At 51.9% G+C, this 18,474-nt stretch overlaps 5 protein-coding genes across 5 annotated transcripts; 4 read left to right on the forward strand and 1 right to left on the reverse strand.

The window, feature by feature from the left end:
* Window positions 1–286: 286 nt before the first annotated feature.
* J4E83_002839 (uncharacterized protein) lies at window positions 287–3,345 on the forward strand (the record flags this gene model as incomplete). Its single annotated transcript, XM_049329780.1, has 2 exons — window positions 287–808; window positions 859–3,345. 2 exons carry the CDS (start codon window positions 287–289, stop codon window positions 3,343–3,345), a joined length of 3,009 nt encoding a protein of 1,002 aa, XP_049191459.1.
* A 2,686-nt stretch (window positions 3,346–6,031) lies between these two features.
* ATP2 (atp2, beta subunit of the F1 sector of mitochondrial F1F0 ATP synthase) lies at window positions 6,032–7,977 on the forward strand (the record flags this gene model as incomplete). Its single annotated transcript, XM_049329781.1, has 9 exons — window positions 6,032–6,150; window positions 6,201–6,219; window positions 6,291–6,377; window positions 6,431–6,790; window positions 6,840–7,049; window positions 7,128–7,146; window positions 7,199–7,220; window positions 7,274–7,848; window positions 7,898–7,977. 9 exons carry the CDS (start codon window positions 6,032–6,034, stop codon window positions 7,975–7,977), a joined length of 1,491 nt encoding a protein of 496 aa, XP_049191460.1.
* A 1,924-nt stretch (window positions 7,978–9,901) lies between these two features.
* CYA4 (Cytochrome c oxidase polypeptide 5, mitochondrial) lies at window positions 9,902–10,693 on the reverse strand (the record flags this gene model as incomplete). Its single annotated transcript, XM_049329782.1, has 3 exons — window positions 9,902–10,000; window positions 10,051–10,247; window positions 10,426–10,693. 3 exons carry the CDS (start codon window positions 10,691–10,693, stop codon window positions 9,902–9,904), a joined length of 564 nt encoding a protein of 187 aa, XP_049191461.1.
* A 1,986-nt stretch (window positions 10,694–12,679) lies between these two features.
* On the forward strand, window positions 12,680–13,917 carry J4E83_002842 (uncharacterized protein; the record flags this gene model as incomplete). Its single annotated transcript, XM_049329783.1, has 4 exons — window positions 12,680–12,691; window positions 12,750–12,863; window positions 12,978–13,662; window positions 13,715–13,917. 4 exons carry the CDS (start codon window positions 12,680–12,682, stop codon window positions 13,915–13,917), a joined length of 1,014 nt encoding a protein of 337 aa, XP_049191462.1.
* Window positions 13,918–15,524: 1,607 nt separating this feature from the next.
* Window positions 15,525–18,393, forward strand: J4E83_002843 (uncharacterized protein; the record flags this gene model as incomplete). Its single annotated transcript, XM_049329784.1, has 8 exons — window positions 15,525–16,137; window positions 16,185–17,214; window positions 17,262–17,373; window positions 17,424–17,516; window positions 17,566–17,657; window positions 17,706–17,785; window positions 17,844–17,959; window positions 18,007–18,393. 8 exons carry the CDS (start codon window positions 15,525–15,527, stop codon window positions 18,391–18,393), a joined length of 2,523 nt encoding a protein of 840 aa, XP_049191463.1.
* Between the last annotated feature and the right edge of the window lie 81 nt (window positions 18,394–18,474).

Genomic DNA, 18,474 nt, shown 5'->3' on the forward strand with positions numbered 1-18,474 from the left:
TGCTAGCCATGGACGGTAATTATGATATGAAGGGCGAGGCAGAGTGTAGGGGCAGTATCCAGCACCCCTTTCAAGCATTCACCGCTGCCGTGTATGAGTGGTGCAGCTTGCATGCGCTGTTGAAACCGACGGGCTCCTATGCCGTCATGGGACTAGCTCCCGTTTTTGCGCTAGAGCTGCGTCCAAAAAATGTGGGAGTCGTTCAGGACTGGATGCTTGGCGTAGATCCGCGCATCCTCCAGACCATGAATACGACACGTCTACGCCATGCGCATACGCCCAGGTGATGCGTCGTCTCAGTCTGCAGTCCGTAGGCTGGCGGCGTCCTCCACGCCTCCCAGTCTCCCGACCGCGCATAGCACTACGATGGGCGAGTACGCTGGAGAGAAAGTCAAGAGCTGAGGGAATCAAGGTCGAGTCGCTCACTGCGAAATGGCAACCCCATTGGGACCAGCTATCTGCCCAATGTCACGACCTACGGAAGTCCGATAGGGGAGACGCATATGTGCTGCCCATGTTCCCATACCCCTCCGGCACCCTCCATCTAGGCCACCTGCGGGTATACACCATATCCGATGTTCTCTCCAGATACAAGCACATGCAAGGCTACAAGGTCCTACATCCTATAGGCTGGGATGCATTTGGTCTACCGGCTGAGAACGCAGCCATCGAGCGAGGTGTACACCCGGAGAAGTGGACGCTACAGAACATCGAGACTATGAAGAGTCAGATGAAGGAAATGGGTGGACGCTGGGACTGGGACGCTGTATGGAAACCGCTCAGGATGTTTAGGCATGGGCTGATCTCTGTATGTAGGAAATACGAACGTGCGATCCCTATTTCTACAAACACACTCAGCGCATCTTCCTCATGCTCCATGAGCGCGGCCTAGCCTACCAAGCCAAATCCCTCGTGAACTACGATCCCGTCGATAAAACCGTCCTCGCAAACGAACAAGTAGATGCCAATGGCTGCTCGTGGCGCTCCGGTGCAAAGGTCGAGAAGGTAATGCTGAAGCAATGGTTTCTAAAGATCAAGGAGTTCCAGGAACCCTTGCTAAAGGACCTGGACGCTCTTGCACGAGACGGCAGGTGGCCTGAGAAGGTTCTTGCCATGCAGAGGAACTGGATCGGCAAGTCTGAAGGCGCGCAACTTTGGTTCGATATCGTCTCGACCGATAGTGAAATGCGCTTTGAGCCTGTCGATGTCTTTACTACCAGAGCTGACACGCTGTTTGGAGTACAGTACATCGCTCTTTCTTTGCGTCACCCGATTGTTCAGCAGTTAGCCATCGAAGACGAAGAGCTCCGCGCCTTCATGGAGCGAGCAAAGGACCTTCCCGCGGACACCAAGGAGGGATTCAAGCTGAGGAAGATTGTAGCGCGCAACCCCCTCGCCCACGTACAAGGCTCTACAGGACCATCCGTACCTGTATATGTGGCTCCATACGTTTTGGACGACTATGGCTCTGGTGCTGTAATGGGTGTCCCAGGCCACGACACTCGGGACCACGCGTTCTGGCGAAAGAACGTCGGTGATGAGCCAGTCAGAGTCGTCGTGTCTGCCAAGAAAGGCTCACTACCTTTGCCGCTTGTACCGCGTAGTGGTGAGGACGTCCCTATGACCGAAAAAGGCTTCGTTGCTGCAGACATAGATCGCTTCGGGGGCATGACCTCAAAGCAAGCCGCGAATGCGGTTGTACAAGCGATTCTCGAAACTGGAAAGCCGGCTGAGAAGAAAGCAAACTGGCGACTCCGTGATTGGCTGATAAGTCGACAGCGCTACTGGGGTGCGCCTATTCCAATTATCCACTGCAAATCTTGTGGTGCTGTTCCTGTGCCTGAGACAGACCTTCCAGTTGAGCTACCGAACCTACCCGACAGCTTCTTCGAGGGTCGCAAAGGCAACCCATTAGCGGAAGATGAGAACTGGAAAAAGACCTCTTGTCCGAAGTGCGGCTCGGCTGCTGAGCGCGAGACTGATACTATGGATACCTTCATGGACTCGTCGTGGTACTTCTTACGGTTTCTAGATCCGAAGAACGAGCACGCCTTGGTCGACCCGGCAAAGACCAATACTGGCATGCCAGTGGACCTCTATGTTGGTGGCGTAGAACACGCGATTCTCCATCTTTTATACGCGCGCTTCATCTCCAAGTTTCTGGCAACCACTCCAACATGGCCAAAGGGCTATCTGACGAATGGCGAGCCTTTCACGCGCCTAATCACCCAAGGCATGGTGCATGGAGAGACGTTTACAGACCCCGAAAATGGTCGCTTCCTACGCCCCGATGAAGTCGACTTGACCAATCCTTCCAAGCCTATCATCAAGGCCAGTGGAGTCACTCCGAACGTTAGTTTCGAGAAGATGTCGAAGAGCAAGTACAATGGAGTGGATCCAGGTGCCACGATTGCCAAGTACGGCGCAGACGCCACGCGCGCGCATATGCTTTTCCAAGCACCTGTCAGTGATGTGCTTGAGTGGGACGAGAAAAAGATCACTGGCGTACAACGATGGTTACACCGAGTTGTCAAGCTGTCGACCGCACCATGGATACCGGATGATGTGATAGAGACGTTCCTTACACCCACACAGGTTGACAGTAAACTCCTCAGTATCCTACAAGATGCTTCGACAAGCGGCGAATCTAAGAACGCCACACGCAAAACCTTGGTGTCCACCCTCAAACCAGATGAGGCTCAGCTTTGGATCAAGACCCAAGAAACCATCGCCAGTGTCACAGAATCGTACTCGCAGACATACTCTCTCAACACCATCATCAGCGATCTAATGACGCTGACAAACACTATCTGGGACACACCGCATGCGTCTCCGGTCACACCAATTCTCAAATGGTACTCCATGGCCCACCTCGTTCGCATGCTCGCCCCAATTGCTCCTGGTGTCGCTGAGGAAGCCTGGCACCAACTGAACACATGCACTGCGACTCAGACGAACGATAGCAGCATCTCAACAGTCTTCGCAACAGGCTTCCCAACCGCAGATCTAGCCATCATACCGCTCCTCACCACAACGCGCAAATGCGTAGTCCAAATCGACGGCAAACGCAAGTTCGACGTGGACATCCAAAAGCTCCCCGATTCGGTCAATCCCAAAGATATTCAAACTGTAACCAAGTTTGTGCTGGGTGAGTTGGTACAGACACCAGAAGGGAGGGAGTGGTTCGATAGGCAGACAGGAAAGATATGGAAATTGAGTGCGACGGAGGAGGAGAGTGAGGAGTTTGGTGTCGTTCCCGTGGGATGGAAGGTCATTGCCGTGAATGGTGGCGCACTGTGTAATTTTGTTGGGCCGAAGAAGCCTAAGTTGGAGAAGGGTCGATGAAGTTATGTGTAAATACAATCTCACATCTCATAAAAGTGCCGCGTACGAAGAGACCTGTTGTTTACAAGCAGTGTTGTTGAGCCGTAGGATCCCAAGATGGAAAAAGGTAGATGAACGCACGTATGAATGCCACGTCTCATCTCGTCAAGTGCCTAATACAGCATGACCTGTAGTCTTCAAGCTGTGATTCATCTCCCAGCTTGCCGACTACGAAGAAACTTGTGGTCTTTACGCTGCGCTCCGTGTCTCAGGCAGTTGTATACGTAATCTTGCGTGAAGTGAGTGTAACACTAGAGAAAACGTCGGATACCTCCAGGCATGGCTTTGGTCGCGTAGATTGTATAAAACGACGAGGTTGTATCTCTCAACTAGTTACAAGCGATATGTGTTGTTGCAGTCTGATGGTGTGCGCGCGCTCTCACCGCAGTACCATGGCAACGAGCGTTTGCGCGTTTGCTCTCACCACGCGCTCCCCCACAACACAACAGCGCGAATTCAGATCTGTATAGAACTCGATTTGACTGCTCTATATATTGTAATCAATTCAGCTAATTCTCATATAGCAAAGACCTGCGAGCTCTACTTGGGTGATTAGCGTTTGTACGTCATGAAAATGTCGGGTATCTCATCGAAGTATTGTTATATTTTTGCTCGTGGGTCGAGTACAGCTTGTTACATTACTTACTTTATGTGCTAATTTCTCTTTTTTGCTGGTTTGTGGTTGCGGTTGTCCCAACCTAGTTGTGCGATTGCAGGTGAAGGTGAAGGTGCACCCTACATTGCCACTGTTCGTATACTATACGTACTCACAGTCTGCTCGTAGTCTCCAATCCAGTACAAGAATTAATCGCGACGTTATGGTTTTGACTGTGAGTGCCTCCCGGCTCTACGGTCAGAAACTACAAACCAATCGAGACGCCGATGTATGCTGCAACGTATGACACCGCAATCATGATAATCATGCCTGGATGGGGTCTTTGGGGCACCCGATATAACAGCGCCAGCAATGAGGCGCATCTGATCGTTTTATAGACAGAGATTCTGTGACTTTCCCATAATCTTGAAACATACCCTAGGCGTATACGCAACCTCCTGCCTTACGACATCTTGATTGCAACACACAGCGTATACTTCAGAGTATACTTTGCGTATCGAGCACGAATCCAAATACCAGGCTCCATCAATGTTAAGTTTTCTCTTTTCTAGGGTTGGCGGTAAACTCCTCAATTGTGCGTGGCGAAATCGCTCCGCAGGACGGCCATAAATGTAACCAAGCGTTCTGGCAGTGGATGGGTCGCAAGCTGAACATGGATGTCTGCAATACACACTGGAACCGATGGAAGTGGAACCCGGACCATGACTTCATAAGCAAGCCGATCAATGAGAAAAAGGCGAAGGGCACCAAGAAGTGAGATACCCTCTCGTCGCCTATTGTAAGTGATCCCTTCTGATGGCGAGATGCCTCCCCTTTGCACACGGCGAGATGCCTTGATCGTGGTGGCGAGATGCCTCCTCTTTGCACACGGCGAGATGCCTTGATTGTGATGGCGAGATGCCCCGATCTAGTGAGATGCTAACATACTAATCCTTTGCGTGGCTGTTGGGTGGTGGGATTGAAGGTGGTGGGGTTGAAGGTGGCGAGATGATGTAGTCTATAGTGAAATTGATCTTGTCTGACACAACCCACCCGTTTACTTTGCTTCCTGAGACGAGACTTTATTGAAGCCAGGACTTACTTGCGACACGTGTTACCTTCATGAGCATGCCACACCCAGCGCCTAGGCCACCCACCCCAACCTAAATGTACCTTGAAAACTAGTGATCTATCGGCGGCTGAATGGCATCTGGTGGAAACTTCCTCGTGGTCGTTGGCTTAACGTTATGTAATGAGTTCTTGAGGTGGCAATGATTGTTGGAACTTCCCGATAGTTGGATGGGCGATACTTCTCATCTGAGGGAACCTAATTGTATCCACAGTGGTATCGACTTCGTAAGTTTTGAATCGCTCGTCGGCAGCGGGCTATTGCGATGGGAACGATGTTTGTTTTCGCGCACACAGAGACTATGTGAGTCAACTGTTGCAAGAATGTGTTCCGATGTGCGTCTTCGTTGTTGTTGCTATTCAAGGGATGATCAAGCCTGCCTAGGTCCGCAGCCTGAGCTGTAATCAATTATGCAGACGTGCTGGCCGTGTTCCTCGCACACTATGGTCTGGCGTTATGTATCACAATTTCGCTTTGGTGGTGTGTGATCTGAAGGCGGTGATTCAATCGGAGCGAATCGGAACGCGGATAGACGTCGTGACATCGCTCAGGCAGATCAATACGCAAGAGTAAACTACCATAGTCAGAAAGTAGAATCGATCACACTCGGAGGATGAAAGTAGTAACGCAAAGTGCTCTGAATGTCGTGAGAGAATCGATCCTGGGGTCGTCTCGTTGCCGGATACTAACCGCGTGGGCACTAGCCGCGCACGGATCTCGTGGAACGCAAGTCCGCTTTCTGTTCGAGCTGTGAGAAGCTCTTTCCTCACCAACCCACCCTCTCTCCACTCACCAATCCGTCTACCACATATCTCACAATGCTGAAGAGGTAAGAGCGACCCTCACTGAGCCCAATTGACGATGAATTGAGATGGACTGACGCCTATTTCGACAGTGGGATCCAGCAGGCGCTCCGCGCTTCCATGCGCAGGCCGGCCATTCGCCGCAGCGCATTTTCGCCCATGAAGAAGAGCTTCGCCCCCGCGCTCTCCACCCGATTCGCCAGCACCGATGCTACAAAGGATGGCAAGATCCATCAAGTGTAAGTCTACCTACATATATTGATGGATATATACTGACTCCTTCCTAAAGTATAGGAGCCATCGTGGACGTGCGTAGCCGAAGCCCTTCTTCGAAAAGTTTTCATCGCATCAAGACGACGGCCGCTGACACCAAATGCAGGTCAAGTTCGACACCGAGCAGCTCCCTGCTATTCTCAACGCCGTCACAACCCAGAACGGTGACCAGAAGCTCATCCTCGAAGTCGCTGTAAGGACGCCAAGAATTGAAGAAGTGGGAACAGCATCACTGATTCAGCACAGCAACATTTGGGTGAGAACGTCGTACGATGCATTGCCATGGACGGTACCGAGGGTCTCGTCCGAGGTTCCAAGGCCACCGACACCGGTGCCCCCATCAAGATCCCCGTCGGTCACGGTACCCTTGGTCGTATCATGAACGTCACTGGTGACCCCATTGACGAGCGTGGTCCCATCAAGGCCACCAAGTACGCCCCCATCCACGCCGACCCCCCGGAGTTCACCGAGCAGTCCACCTCCGCTGAGGTCCTCGTCACCGGTATCAAGGTTGTCGACCTGTTGGCTCCTTACGCTCGTGGTGGAAAGATTGGTCTCTTCGGAGGTGCCGGTGTCGGAAAGACTGTGTTCATTCAGGAGTTGATCGTAAGGACACGGAATGCTTCCAGGCTGAGCATCAGCTAACGATGGGCAGAACAACATCGCCAAGGCCCACGGTGGTTTCTCCGTCTTCACTGGTGTCGGTGAGCGTACCCGTGAGGGTAACGATCTGTACCACGAGATGCAGGAGACTTCCGTCATTCAGCTTGACGGTGACTCCAAGGTCGCCCTTGTCTTCGGTCAGATGAACGAGCCCCCGGGTGCCCGTGCCCGTGTCGCCCTTACTGGTCTTACCGTTGCTGAGGTAAGTTCTTGACCAACGACACCTGCCTGTGACATGAAGCTAACAAACCCCTCGTATTTCCGCGACGAAGAGGGTCAGGATGTGTTGCTCTTTATCGGTAAGATATCCTGCTCAAACTCCAATCGTGACATGTGCTAACTATCGGCCAGACAATATCTTCAGGTTTACCCAGTACGTGCCTTTCTACATGGTGCACTCGACACACCCACTAACCCCCTTCACAGAGCCGGTTCCGAGGTGTCTGCTCTTCTCGGTCGTATCCCCTCTGCCGTCGGTTACCAGCCCACCCTCGCCATCGACATGGGTGTCATGCAGGAGCGTATTACCACCACCACCAAGGGATCCATTACCTCCGTCCAGGCCGTCTACGTGCCCGCTGACGATTTGACTGACCCTGCTCCCGCCACCACCTTCGCCCATTTGGACGCCACCACTGTCTTGTCCCGTGGTATCTCCGAGTTGGGTATCTACCCCGCCGTCGACCCTCTTGACTCCAAGTCCCGTATGTTGGACCCCCGTGTCATCGGTCAGGACCACTACGACACCGCCACCCGCGTTCAGCAGATTCTCCAGGAGTACAAGTCCCTCCAGGATATCATTGCCATTCTCGGTATGGACGAGTTGTCGGAAGCCGACAAGCTTACCGTCGAGCGTGCCCGTAAGATCCAGCGTTTCCTGAGCCAGCCTTTCGCTGTCGCCCAGGTCTTCACTGGTATTGAGGGCAAGCTTGTCGACCTCAAGGACACCATCCGCTCATTCAAGGCTATCTTGACTGGTGAGGGTGACGACCTTCCCGAGGGTGAGTTTGCCACAAATCCGTTTTCACAGCGTTTGACTGACATTTCTAGGTGCTTTCTACATGGTCGGTGACTTCGAGTCAGCCCGCGCCAAGGGAGAGAAGATTCTTGCCGAGCTCGAGAAGTCATAGACGGACTTTCGTGGTGGGTGAAGAGTCGGCCAAAGTGTCTAGGGCAAATCGCTGGTAGTCTCACTTTGTACAAAAGATATACCTCCGAAACTGTGGGACTTTAGCGGGTGTCATGATGCGTGGCTTTCTGTAGCTTATCTTGCATGAAGAGACCGCTTTTTCTTGTTCGAAATATCTCCATTCTGATGTACACGTGATTCTGACGATAAGCAAGTAGTCTGTAGTCTCTTAGCATGCTTCTCACTGGATTAGTTCCATACCAAACCGACTGGGCCTCAGATTGACAAGGCATTCTCTCATCTTCCAGACTCCATTAAGGGTGTTGCTAGGCCGTGCCACTGACTACAACTCGTTCGGGCTCCTCCCGGACTGGTTGCAGGTTGGAAGGAAGCAGCAGGCAAGATATCAAGATGCGGAAGTTGCAGACCAGATAGTAGGATACATATACACCAGAGGACTCTATAGTAAAACTCAACAGGTACCCTGAAGTCTACATTAGTGTTAAAAACGAAACTTGATAACTTCCTGATGCAGTGTAGACTACTGAGTGATTTACCCGTGCCGTCCACTGTAAGGATGAGCCCATGGTTAGCTTGACCAGGCGAGAGATGACATAGAGCATACTGCAGGTAGCTGCCGGTAATAGTGCATTGTGAGACCAGCGATGGAAAACTTGAGGTCAGCTGCAGGCTCGAGATGTGCAAAAAGCTCGGGTTTTTAATATTACGAATAGTATACTACGTAAGGAAGAACCGGAACACAGGTATTTGGTCTCTCTCATAGACCGTAGGCCTAAGAGGACATGTCGGTCAGTAGTCATGTTGGCAAGCATCCATGGATGCACCTACCTCACGCAAGGAAGGAAGCGAACAGGTGCCGCGCAGCCTACATCGATGTAAAGATCAGACTTATAAGTACTTTCAAGGTGATGTATACTTCTAGGCGGCTTGAGCTTAGTATGTGTTCGATATCTTGCTTGAATAGAGTGCACCAGTAATTCTCGAAATGGATAGACGTTACAGTCCATCTTTGCTAGAATGGAGCCGTGGGAAGCTGAAGCGAGTGTTCACTCATAATTCGCAATTGTATATGCGAGAGCTATAAGCTCATAGGGAAGCTTGTGACTTCAAAGTAAGCACGGCCGCGGTCTTTACACTTCTTCAACAAGCATGCTGTTACAAAGCTGACATATCTCGTTTCTGTGCGACAAGGACTACCTCGGCCGCGGATGCGGGTATGTGCGTCTTTTACAGCTGCTGTCAGCCGTCTAACACATCGTTTTCGTAACATAATGTCTGACTGCATGCTGCAATTCATGACTATGATCAGCATGATAGGCACCTAATCATGGGTGAGGATGAATCGTGCATCGGAATATTCATCGCCGATTGCGAAAGGACCATTTGATATCAAACAAAGATGATAGGAATTTTCCAACCTCACCAACAAAGAAACCTTAGGCAATAAAACCCTTATATCGCTGTTGCGTGGATGTAACTACTAATTGCGAACTTAAAACCCTACAAGCATTTACGAAGAAACTTTTGAAAAGGAATTAGGCAAGACTTATGTTATTATAATATCAACGTCCTTAGTTATCTGCACTCGCCTTTGGTTAACAGTCACGCAACTACACAGGTATCATCTGACGTGACGAGGGTAGAGCGCTTTGATTTGAGAGTTGCATAAGTCATACAATGTGCGTCTTGCACATGATCGAAGTGGAGAACCGTCAGGTAAACGCGAAAAGCCTCTAGATTTCTGTACAATGAGGACTATTATGACAATGGCCGATCGGCAGCCGTTCGTAATGCTTTCGATCTTGTTGTATGTGACACAGACAGTACCAAACGGAAAGTTGACACAAGGAAAATGTGGTATCGGTATTGGCATGGTGATTGCTGTGACGCTTCTATTCGAATCTTTACTCATCGTTGAGCTTCTCCCTAGCAGGCAGGTCCTTCTCGGACTTGCTCTGTACCAACATTCCCTTGTAACCGGTGATGGGCTCGCTGCCTTGCGACTGTGCTGTGTTAGTGCTGACGCGAATGTGCAAGCGTGGAAGTGGCATACCTTGAGGTACTCCTCACTGGCCTCTTGCCATTCCTTTGTCATGGTGCGGGGCCGGATGGGGCTGGCGAACATGCGCGTGAAGGCGAAGACGGCGAAGGCACCCATGATGACGGCAGAGGACAGGAGGAAGACGTTGCGGCCCTCATCCGGGGGCGGGGGTCGGCGGGGACCGTGGGGACCAAAGGCAATGTAGTAGGCTGTATACAAAGGGTGTTGTCAGCGCGGTGTTCGTATCGATAATTTCTCGGCACGTCGCGATAACTCGCGTTAAGCGCACCAGATGCCGCGGGCTAGCTCGGGTACCTCGATCAAAACACAAGATACGTCATACGAGCTGTCGCAGTACCCAGATGCGCGGAATGGGATTGTACGCACCAGCCTTCTTCTCCTGCATGGTCAACTCTTTCCAGTCGGTCTTCATGCGGTCCCTAAGCGTCATCCACAGATCGGCCTGCTCCTGTGGGGGCATGTCCTCCCATCGCTTCTCGATGTTGGCGAGGGTCGGGTTGGAGATGGCGTGGGCCTGGCGGGATTGCTGGATCTGGCAGGCTACGGGGGCAGCTCTGGGGAGAGCAGTGCGGGTCGCGGTCGATGACATGGCGGCAGCCGAGCTTGAAGCCCGGGCAATGGACGAGCGCAGCATGGCGGCGGGTGGAGTGGAGAGTGTCGAAAAATAGAAAACAAAGGGAGAAGCTTCCCGTCGAGGGACCTACAGCTGCCAATGGATCGTGGTGGTGATGGAGTCGATGGTGGGCCAGGAGAGCTGTCTTGCAAAATGTGGTTGCGGGAGGAACGCCAAGGTGGTGGAACGATCAATCTTCTGTGGCCCGAGCGCCCTCGTCGTCCTAACGCTGAGTCTCTCATTGGCCGGGACAACCGTCTATCTCGGCATCTGAGAGCCTCATCCCACCCTGCGCTGAGGTTGCCATGTTTCCGATATACGCCATGGTGAGAGGGAATCCACGTGGAATGAAGGTGGATGTTGTCGTCCGTTCGAGCATCTCCAGCAGTTCTCTCACAGGGCCCAGTCGCGACATTGACATCGGAGATTTGACCGAGGAACCTTTGGCGGCACTGGAAGTCTACAATAGCATCGCGATCGTGACTTCAGTTCAGCTACGACTGGTTATGAATACGCCGAATAGGTGCGCTTTCGCCCTGCGTGAGCTGCTCGATCACAGAGACCCCTGAGTTTGGCTAGATAAGGCACCATAATGTCGCAACAAACAAGACAAGATGGTATGTGTATGCTAAATCGACTACATCGAGAGGCTTTTGCTGAACTATATATCTCACATGCGTTCATCGTTCCTCTTTCTGGGTACCCGAGTGAGCATGGAGCATTCAACTTGGAACAAAACACTCGCAAATTCCCTCAAGCGCGGGGTAGAGCAGTGCTGCGAGAGTCTACAACGTATAGATGCTAACCTATCATGAACGTCCTTCAAACGTGTGTAAGCAATTAGCCATCTCTGACAGGATGACATTGAATTCTGCTTGTTCAGACGCGCTCTACCTAGGTAATTCCAGGGTGTCTTGCCGTCCCGTGATCGGAGGCTCGGCACCTGCGCACAACATACGCGTCGGGGCGGGACTCGCTTGCATCGTCATCTGAACTCCGAGCTCGAGCTCAAGCTCAAGCTGTAGCTGTAGCTCCAGGTCTCCTTGCCACAGCACCCATATGCAGGTACCTGTGCTCCTGGTTTAATCGCCGTAGCATCTGGCGATCATGTGGCGGGCCAGAGCTGCTACAAATAACATGTCTGTCCATCATAGTGCCACGGTGCCGGCCGCGGATACCCACGCCTCATCTCGAACCATACTCGACTTTGCCTGGCGGAGAGAATCTCGGTGGTGACACAAAACACCCGCCTCCCCACGAACCGGTGATCGCATCAGACTCTGCTGCGCGCTTTGGTTTATCACATCGAATGACCAAAAGATCCTGCCCACGACAGCGACAACGGCTGACGCCCGCGCAGAGCTGTTTTCATCACTAGTCTGTGCTCTCGCTGATTACGAGATGCACGTATACCTCTTTCGTAAGAGCATTGATAGAATCGTGTCTTGCGTGGCGTGCCGGGCCTGAATGGCCGACCAGCCGCCTGCGGTACACACTGCAGTATGCGAGGCTGCAAGTACGGTATCACCAGAGCGCTTGGCGTCACGAATGCGTCTGGAGATAGTTACGGATGCCTCGGTCAGGGTACTCTCAGCATAGTCTGTCCGAGCTGCCCGCCTTGCTCTCCGGTGCAGTCCGCGGCCTCGAATGATGGCGATATCGCCCCCGAGGCTGAACGCAAATGCGCTTGGCTTGACAAGCAGGTAGCCGGCCGGGAGTGTGGGAGGCGCAGGTGGTGTAATTGGGGGCCCAGGCTGCGCTGCATATCGGATTACAGAAAAAGAACTAAAACTTGTGACGTCCTCAAGCTGGTCGCTATTTAGCTTGCCCCTCCCTCACCTGGGCACCCCACCTTAGCCCAGACCCAACAAAACACTGCGCCCGACACAAAACTCTGTCTCTCACCACTTCTACATCAGCTTATACCCTATAAAAGAGTGAGCCCAGCGCAATTGCCTCGCTTCCTCTTCAACTCTCTAACTTTCTCAGCACTACACTCAGTTCATCATGGTTGTCAAGGTAAGCTCATTCCACTACCCCGCTGCGCCAGGAGGCAGTCACTAACGCGTCCGCGCAGGTTGGTATCAACGGATTCGGTCGCATTGGCCGTATCGTCTTCCGCAATGCTATCGAGCACAACGACGTCGACATTGTCGCCGTGAACGACCCCTTCATCGAGCCTCACTACGCTGTAAGCATCCCCGCGCAAACACAAACCCAGAATAGCCCACCCATCTTTGCACATCGGCTTTTGCGATGCCATGCAGCGGTTCTACGACTACGGGACGCAAGCTAACACACGCAGGCCTACATGCTCAAGTATGACAGCACACACGGCCAGTTCAAGGGCGAGATCAAGGTCGACGGCAACAACCTGACCGTCAACGGCAAGACCATCCGCTTCCACATGGAGAAGGACCCCGCCAACATCCCATGGAGCGAGACCGGCGCCTACTACGTCGTCGAGTCCACCGGTGTCTTCACCACCACCGAGAAGGCCAAGGCTCACTTGAAGGGTGGAGCCAAGAAGGTTGTCATCTCTGCTCCCTCCGCCGATGCCCCCATGTTCGTCATGGGCGTCAACCACGAGACTTACAAGTCTGACATCGAGGTGCTCTCCAACGCCTCTTGCACAACCAACTGCCTTGCTCCCCTGGCCAAGGTTGTCCACGACAAGTTCACCATCATTGAGGGTCTCATGACCACCATCCACTCCTACACTGCCACCCAGAAGGTCGTTGACGGCCCCTCCGCTAAGGACTGGCGTGGTGGCCGCACCGCTGCCCAGAACATCATTCCCAGCAGCACTGGTGCCGCCAAGGCTGTCGGCAAGGTCATTCCTGAGCTCAACGGCAAGCTCACTGGTATGGCCATGCGTGTTCCCACTGCCAACGTCTCGGTTGTCGACTTGACTGTCCGCATCGAGAAGGCTGCGTCCTACGACGAGATCAAGCAGGCCATCAAGGAGGCTGCTGACGGCCCCCTCAACGGTAAGCTTCTACTTTCCCATGCCATTCAAATGCATATTCTGACACTACACAGGCATTCTCGGCTACACCGAGGACGACATTGTCTCAACTGACCTGAACGGTGACAACCGTTCTTCCATCTTCGACGCCAAGGCTGGTATCTCCCTGAACAAGAACTTCGTCAAGCTCGTCTCCTGGTACGACAACGAGTGGGGTTACTCCCGCCGTGTCCTTGACCTCCTGGTCTACATTGCCAAGGTTGATGGCAACGCTTAGGAGTCAGGACAGAGCCAGGCAACACCTAAACTCTGATTTCACTTCTTCAGCACCGACTCAATGGAGCGGGCTACCTTTGGCTAGGCGCGGACAACGCGGGGATGAAAATATGGTCTGAACATGAATGCGTTATGCTAGACATGAATCAATGAATAATAATCACCACAATAAAGCTCGCCTGTATCCCGTGAACATGAAGTGACAATAAGGCTCCCCTCGCCCGTCTGCATGGTAGTGGAGCTGCCCCTGTCGTTGCATTTTCTAGCGCTCCTTTGCGAGCTAGTTCCCGAGGTACGACTCTCACGCGAATGTATACTTGCACGCGGATCACTTTCTCCCGCTTAGTTCCCGGCTGCTCGTTTACGTCCCGTAATCTGGCGAAAGCGTTTGCGGGGAAGAACGGGGTGATCTAGGTGGCTTCTGTGATGCGGCAGTTTTAGGCATCTGAATGGCTACTATCGGCTTTGCGCTTCTGTATGGCTATGCTGAGGAGCTGTCCTGAGAATATCAGTAACCTTAAAGCATGCCCTCCCCGAAACCGCCATCTCTCAGTAGTGAATGTTCACACTCGTGTATCGTCGTATCATGACATCCCGAGGTCCTATACTGGGACATTGGGAGAGCACTTGGCCTCGGTCTGCGGGTTGCCGAGATGCCATGTCGGAAGCGGATGATGAAGCTACCTAGTTCGTACACAACTAAACCAAATAACCTAGTTTAATGCTGCTCATGCTTGCCGCTGCCATAACTTTGAGGAAGATTAGGTCGCCATATTGAGCACTGAAGGCATGCGGCGAGAGACTGCGCTAAATAACTTGGCGCTGCTTAGTCATGTGACAGATCTTGGCCGCGTAGGGAACTTGCATTGCAACGCTCCACTTTATCCCCTACTTTGAAGCCCAGCATCAGCTATCACGAGATTCGGAAAGCTATAGACTGCTTTTACGTTACATAAAATTGCTGGAGCTCCAGTCTCACGTTGTTCAGCAGCTGATGTAGGTGACCTCTGTCGCGATTTACGATCTGCCTTCCACATAACGCGACGAACAACATATAGTCAGTGCATAACGACCTTTACTTACCCAACTACAGATCAGCACAACTCCGTGAAAAACGTATCGCAAAGAAACAACACTTGGCGCTCTCACCCTGCAGCATCCACTAGAGCGTGATCTACTCTCATCTTCTGGAACCAATCCTCCACCAATACGTTTAGCTCCAGTACAGCTAGCTCAATGCGGTAGCGATATCGCCAGTAAGTACCTTTCTATTCACCACTTCCGAAATTCATCCCAAAGCAGCTCTTACAGTTAGCTCCGCATCAACAACATGTTCTCATGCCAGAGGTCGACCCTCAAAGCGCTTTCTCTTCAACATCTTTGTTTTTTAGCATGCTTGGGATCACATTTCCATCTACCCGAATCGGCTTCAGATTAGAAGCATGGTTTTCTTCATTCACTCAGCACACCATGCTGAAGTCATGGGGTCGGGTGTTCAAAGTCATACGACCAGCGCGCCTGATAGTGTTGTCGCTAATGGATTTATAGCTGCAAGCCCGCGACCGCAAAGCGAGGCGTACCATGCCCGCTTTACCCTACGAAATAGTCATGGCAGACGAAGACTATGCCATGGGAGATGACTCCATCATCAATTCGACGGAGCCAAATGGGGACCATGTACTGGACACCGTGAACCCGTCTGAAGTTTTTGCGAACATCAAAGGGCCACCATTATCTAAAAGAGAGCAACTCCCCTTTCACAGCCCATCGAAGAACCCCTCATTTCTGCAACCTAGTACCACGCAGAGCCAGGCTGGATCACATCGAACGACAAAGTCGCCGAGTGGCTGGTCGGATAAGATGAGCATGTCGCGCCCCACTCCTGTTAGGCGATCAAGTCCGCAAGTTCGCATACCCCCAAAACCGAGATCATCGATTCTTCCATATGCGACGAACAAAACAGGCCTCGTCTACGACTCTCGTATGCGCTTTCACGCCGAGCTGCCTGACATGGATCTCATTGATGATATCCATCCCGAAGATCCGCGTCGTATTCACTCCATCTATGAAGAGATTAGGCAAGCTGGTCTACTGGCGACTAGTGATTTAGACGAAGACCAAGAAGACAAGTGCTGGAGGATCATGACGCGCTTCGCTACGAGACCAGAAATCCTTCTGATACACACGGAAGAGCATTACGCATTCGTAGAGTCATTGCAGGGTAGGTTTATAATAACATTAAGAGAATTCGACTAACTTTGCTATTAGACATGACTGTGGAAGATCTTAAAATGGAGGCCTCCAATCGCGACTCAATTTACTTCAACCATGCGACCTATGAATGCGCCAAGCTCGCAGCTGGAGGAGCCATCGAGGCCTGTAAAGCGGTAGTACAAGGAATCGTGCGCAACGCAATCGCCATCATTCGTCCTCCCGGGCATCATGCCGAAACAGATCAGGCTTCGGGATTCTGCATCTTCAACAACGTTCCGATAGCTACCCGGGTCTGTCAGAATGCATATCCGGAAACTTGCCGTAAGGTCTTGATCTTGGACTGGGATGTTCACCACGGTAATGGCGTCCAGCATGCCTTTTACGAGGATCCAAACGTACTCTACATATCGCTGCATGTCTACAAAGACGGAAACTTCTACCCCAACTTGAAGGACGGTAATCTTGACTATTGCGGCAAAGGTCCTGGTGAGGGGAAGAATGTGAATATCCCTTGGGCGGAACACGGCATGGGCGACTCAGAATATCTCTACGCTTTCCAGGAAATTGTCATGCCCATTGCTACTGAGTTTGATCCGGATCTTGTCATAGTTTCGGCCGGTTTTGATGCAGCCGAAGGAGACCTGCTGGGCGGTTGTTTCGTCACACCAGCGTGTTACGGTCACATGACACATATGCTCATGCGACTAGCAAAGGGGAAAATCGTGGTGTGCCTCGAAGGCGGTTACAATCTCAGATCAATAGCGCGCTCGGCGCTAGCCGTGACGAGGGTACTCATGTTGGAGCCGCCGGATCGCCTGAACGAGGATCTTCCAGCCCCAAAGGATAGTGCGGTTTACGTCATAGAGAACGTGAAACGCCAGCACTCCAAGTACTGGAAGTCCCTCTACCCTAAACACCTGGACAAAACCGACCCTGGCTACAAAGATACATATCGATTGCACGAAATCATCCGCGAATGGCAGAGTCAGCGGCTGTCATCAGAACACTCCATGGTTCCTCTTCCTCCACTCCAAATCAACAAGGCTGGCTTATCCCAGACGTTTGAACATAATATTATTGCAACGTAAGTTCATTCTCCTCATAATCCCCGCAGATCCTGACTTAGTACAGACCAAAGTTCATGGACCGGTATCCTCTCTTCGTGATTTTTCACGATCCGCCGAGCTTCCAAGACCACACCGATCCGGTGACTGGTAAGAGAGAACTGCACAACACATGGCTTGTGAGTACGGCTGCAGTCTCGCACTGTGTAATCGCTGACTTTGGATGAAGACTGATGTTACGAAGAGGTATATTGACTGGGCCATCAACAATGACTTTCAAGTCATTGATGTCAATATTCCGAGAGTCGTTGCAGTGGAAGACGTGAGCTTTCGCGATGCTTTTGCCGAAACAGCTTGCTAATCACAGTCAGTCGATCATCGGCTACACAAGATCCGATGATTCCGCAGTCCGAGCGCAGCAAACCCGCGAGCTTGCAGCGTATCTGTGGGAGAACTATATTGAGTAAGTCTCTCAGAACGCGCTTTTGATCAATTATTAACGTGTGAATAGACCAAACGAGGCGACACAAGTGTTCTTCATGGGTATCGGCGATGCGTATCTTGGACTTGTTGATCTACTGAGCCACAACGGTAAGCATCCCAAGTCCTCTCGCAGCTTGCCTTCCCAGAGCAGCGACTGACTTTACAGAAAACTGCACCGATCCGGATAGCCCAGTCGAGTGCTTAATCGGATTTGTGGGAGAAACAACTATTCAGTCCATCAAACGAGCAACGGACGACACCATCTCCAGCTGGTACTACTCCGTAAGTACGCTTGAAGACTACAACATGATACCAGCTAAGATTCGCAGCACTCCATGATCTTCGTGAAGAACAGCCACTTCGTCTGGAATCCGAGCCGTCAACGCAAGATGCGCAAGAAGCTTGGCAACCTTATCCAATCGCCCAAGGACAGTTTAGACGATATGCTCGAGCAGCATTTGGATGAAGTGCAAAGCCTACTTTTGGAAAAGAAGAGCGAGTTCGAAGAGATGAATGACATTTCCAGTCGTACTGACGAGGGGCCGCAGAACACGGTCGCAGGGCTGCGAAGCCCGCCCGTAGCGAGCGCGTCACACACATCTAGGCGGTTTGAGCAAGAAGCCGCCTCGAATCTGTTAAAGAGCCCTAAGATGCCTCAAATGGGCTTGTTCAGTGCGAGCAGTCCACGGAGTCCCGTCAAAAGGCCACCCTTTTGAGCTACTTGAAGCTGGTCGAGAGATGGCGTGGTTTGCGGCATCCATCATATTCGTTGCATGGCCTGGCGTATCTGGCATACC

Source organism: Alternaria metachromatica, assembly GCF_023757995.1.
Source record: "Alternaria metachromatica strain BMP 0045 chromosome Unknown scaffold_4, whole genome shotgun sequence".
NCBI classification, from domain to species: domain Eukaryota; kingdom Fungi; phylum Ascomycota; class Dothideomycetes; order Pleosporales; family Pleosporaceae; genus Alternaria; species Alternaria metachromatica.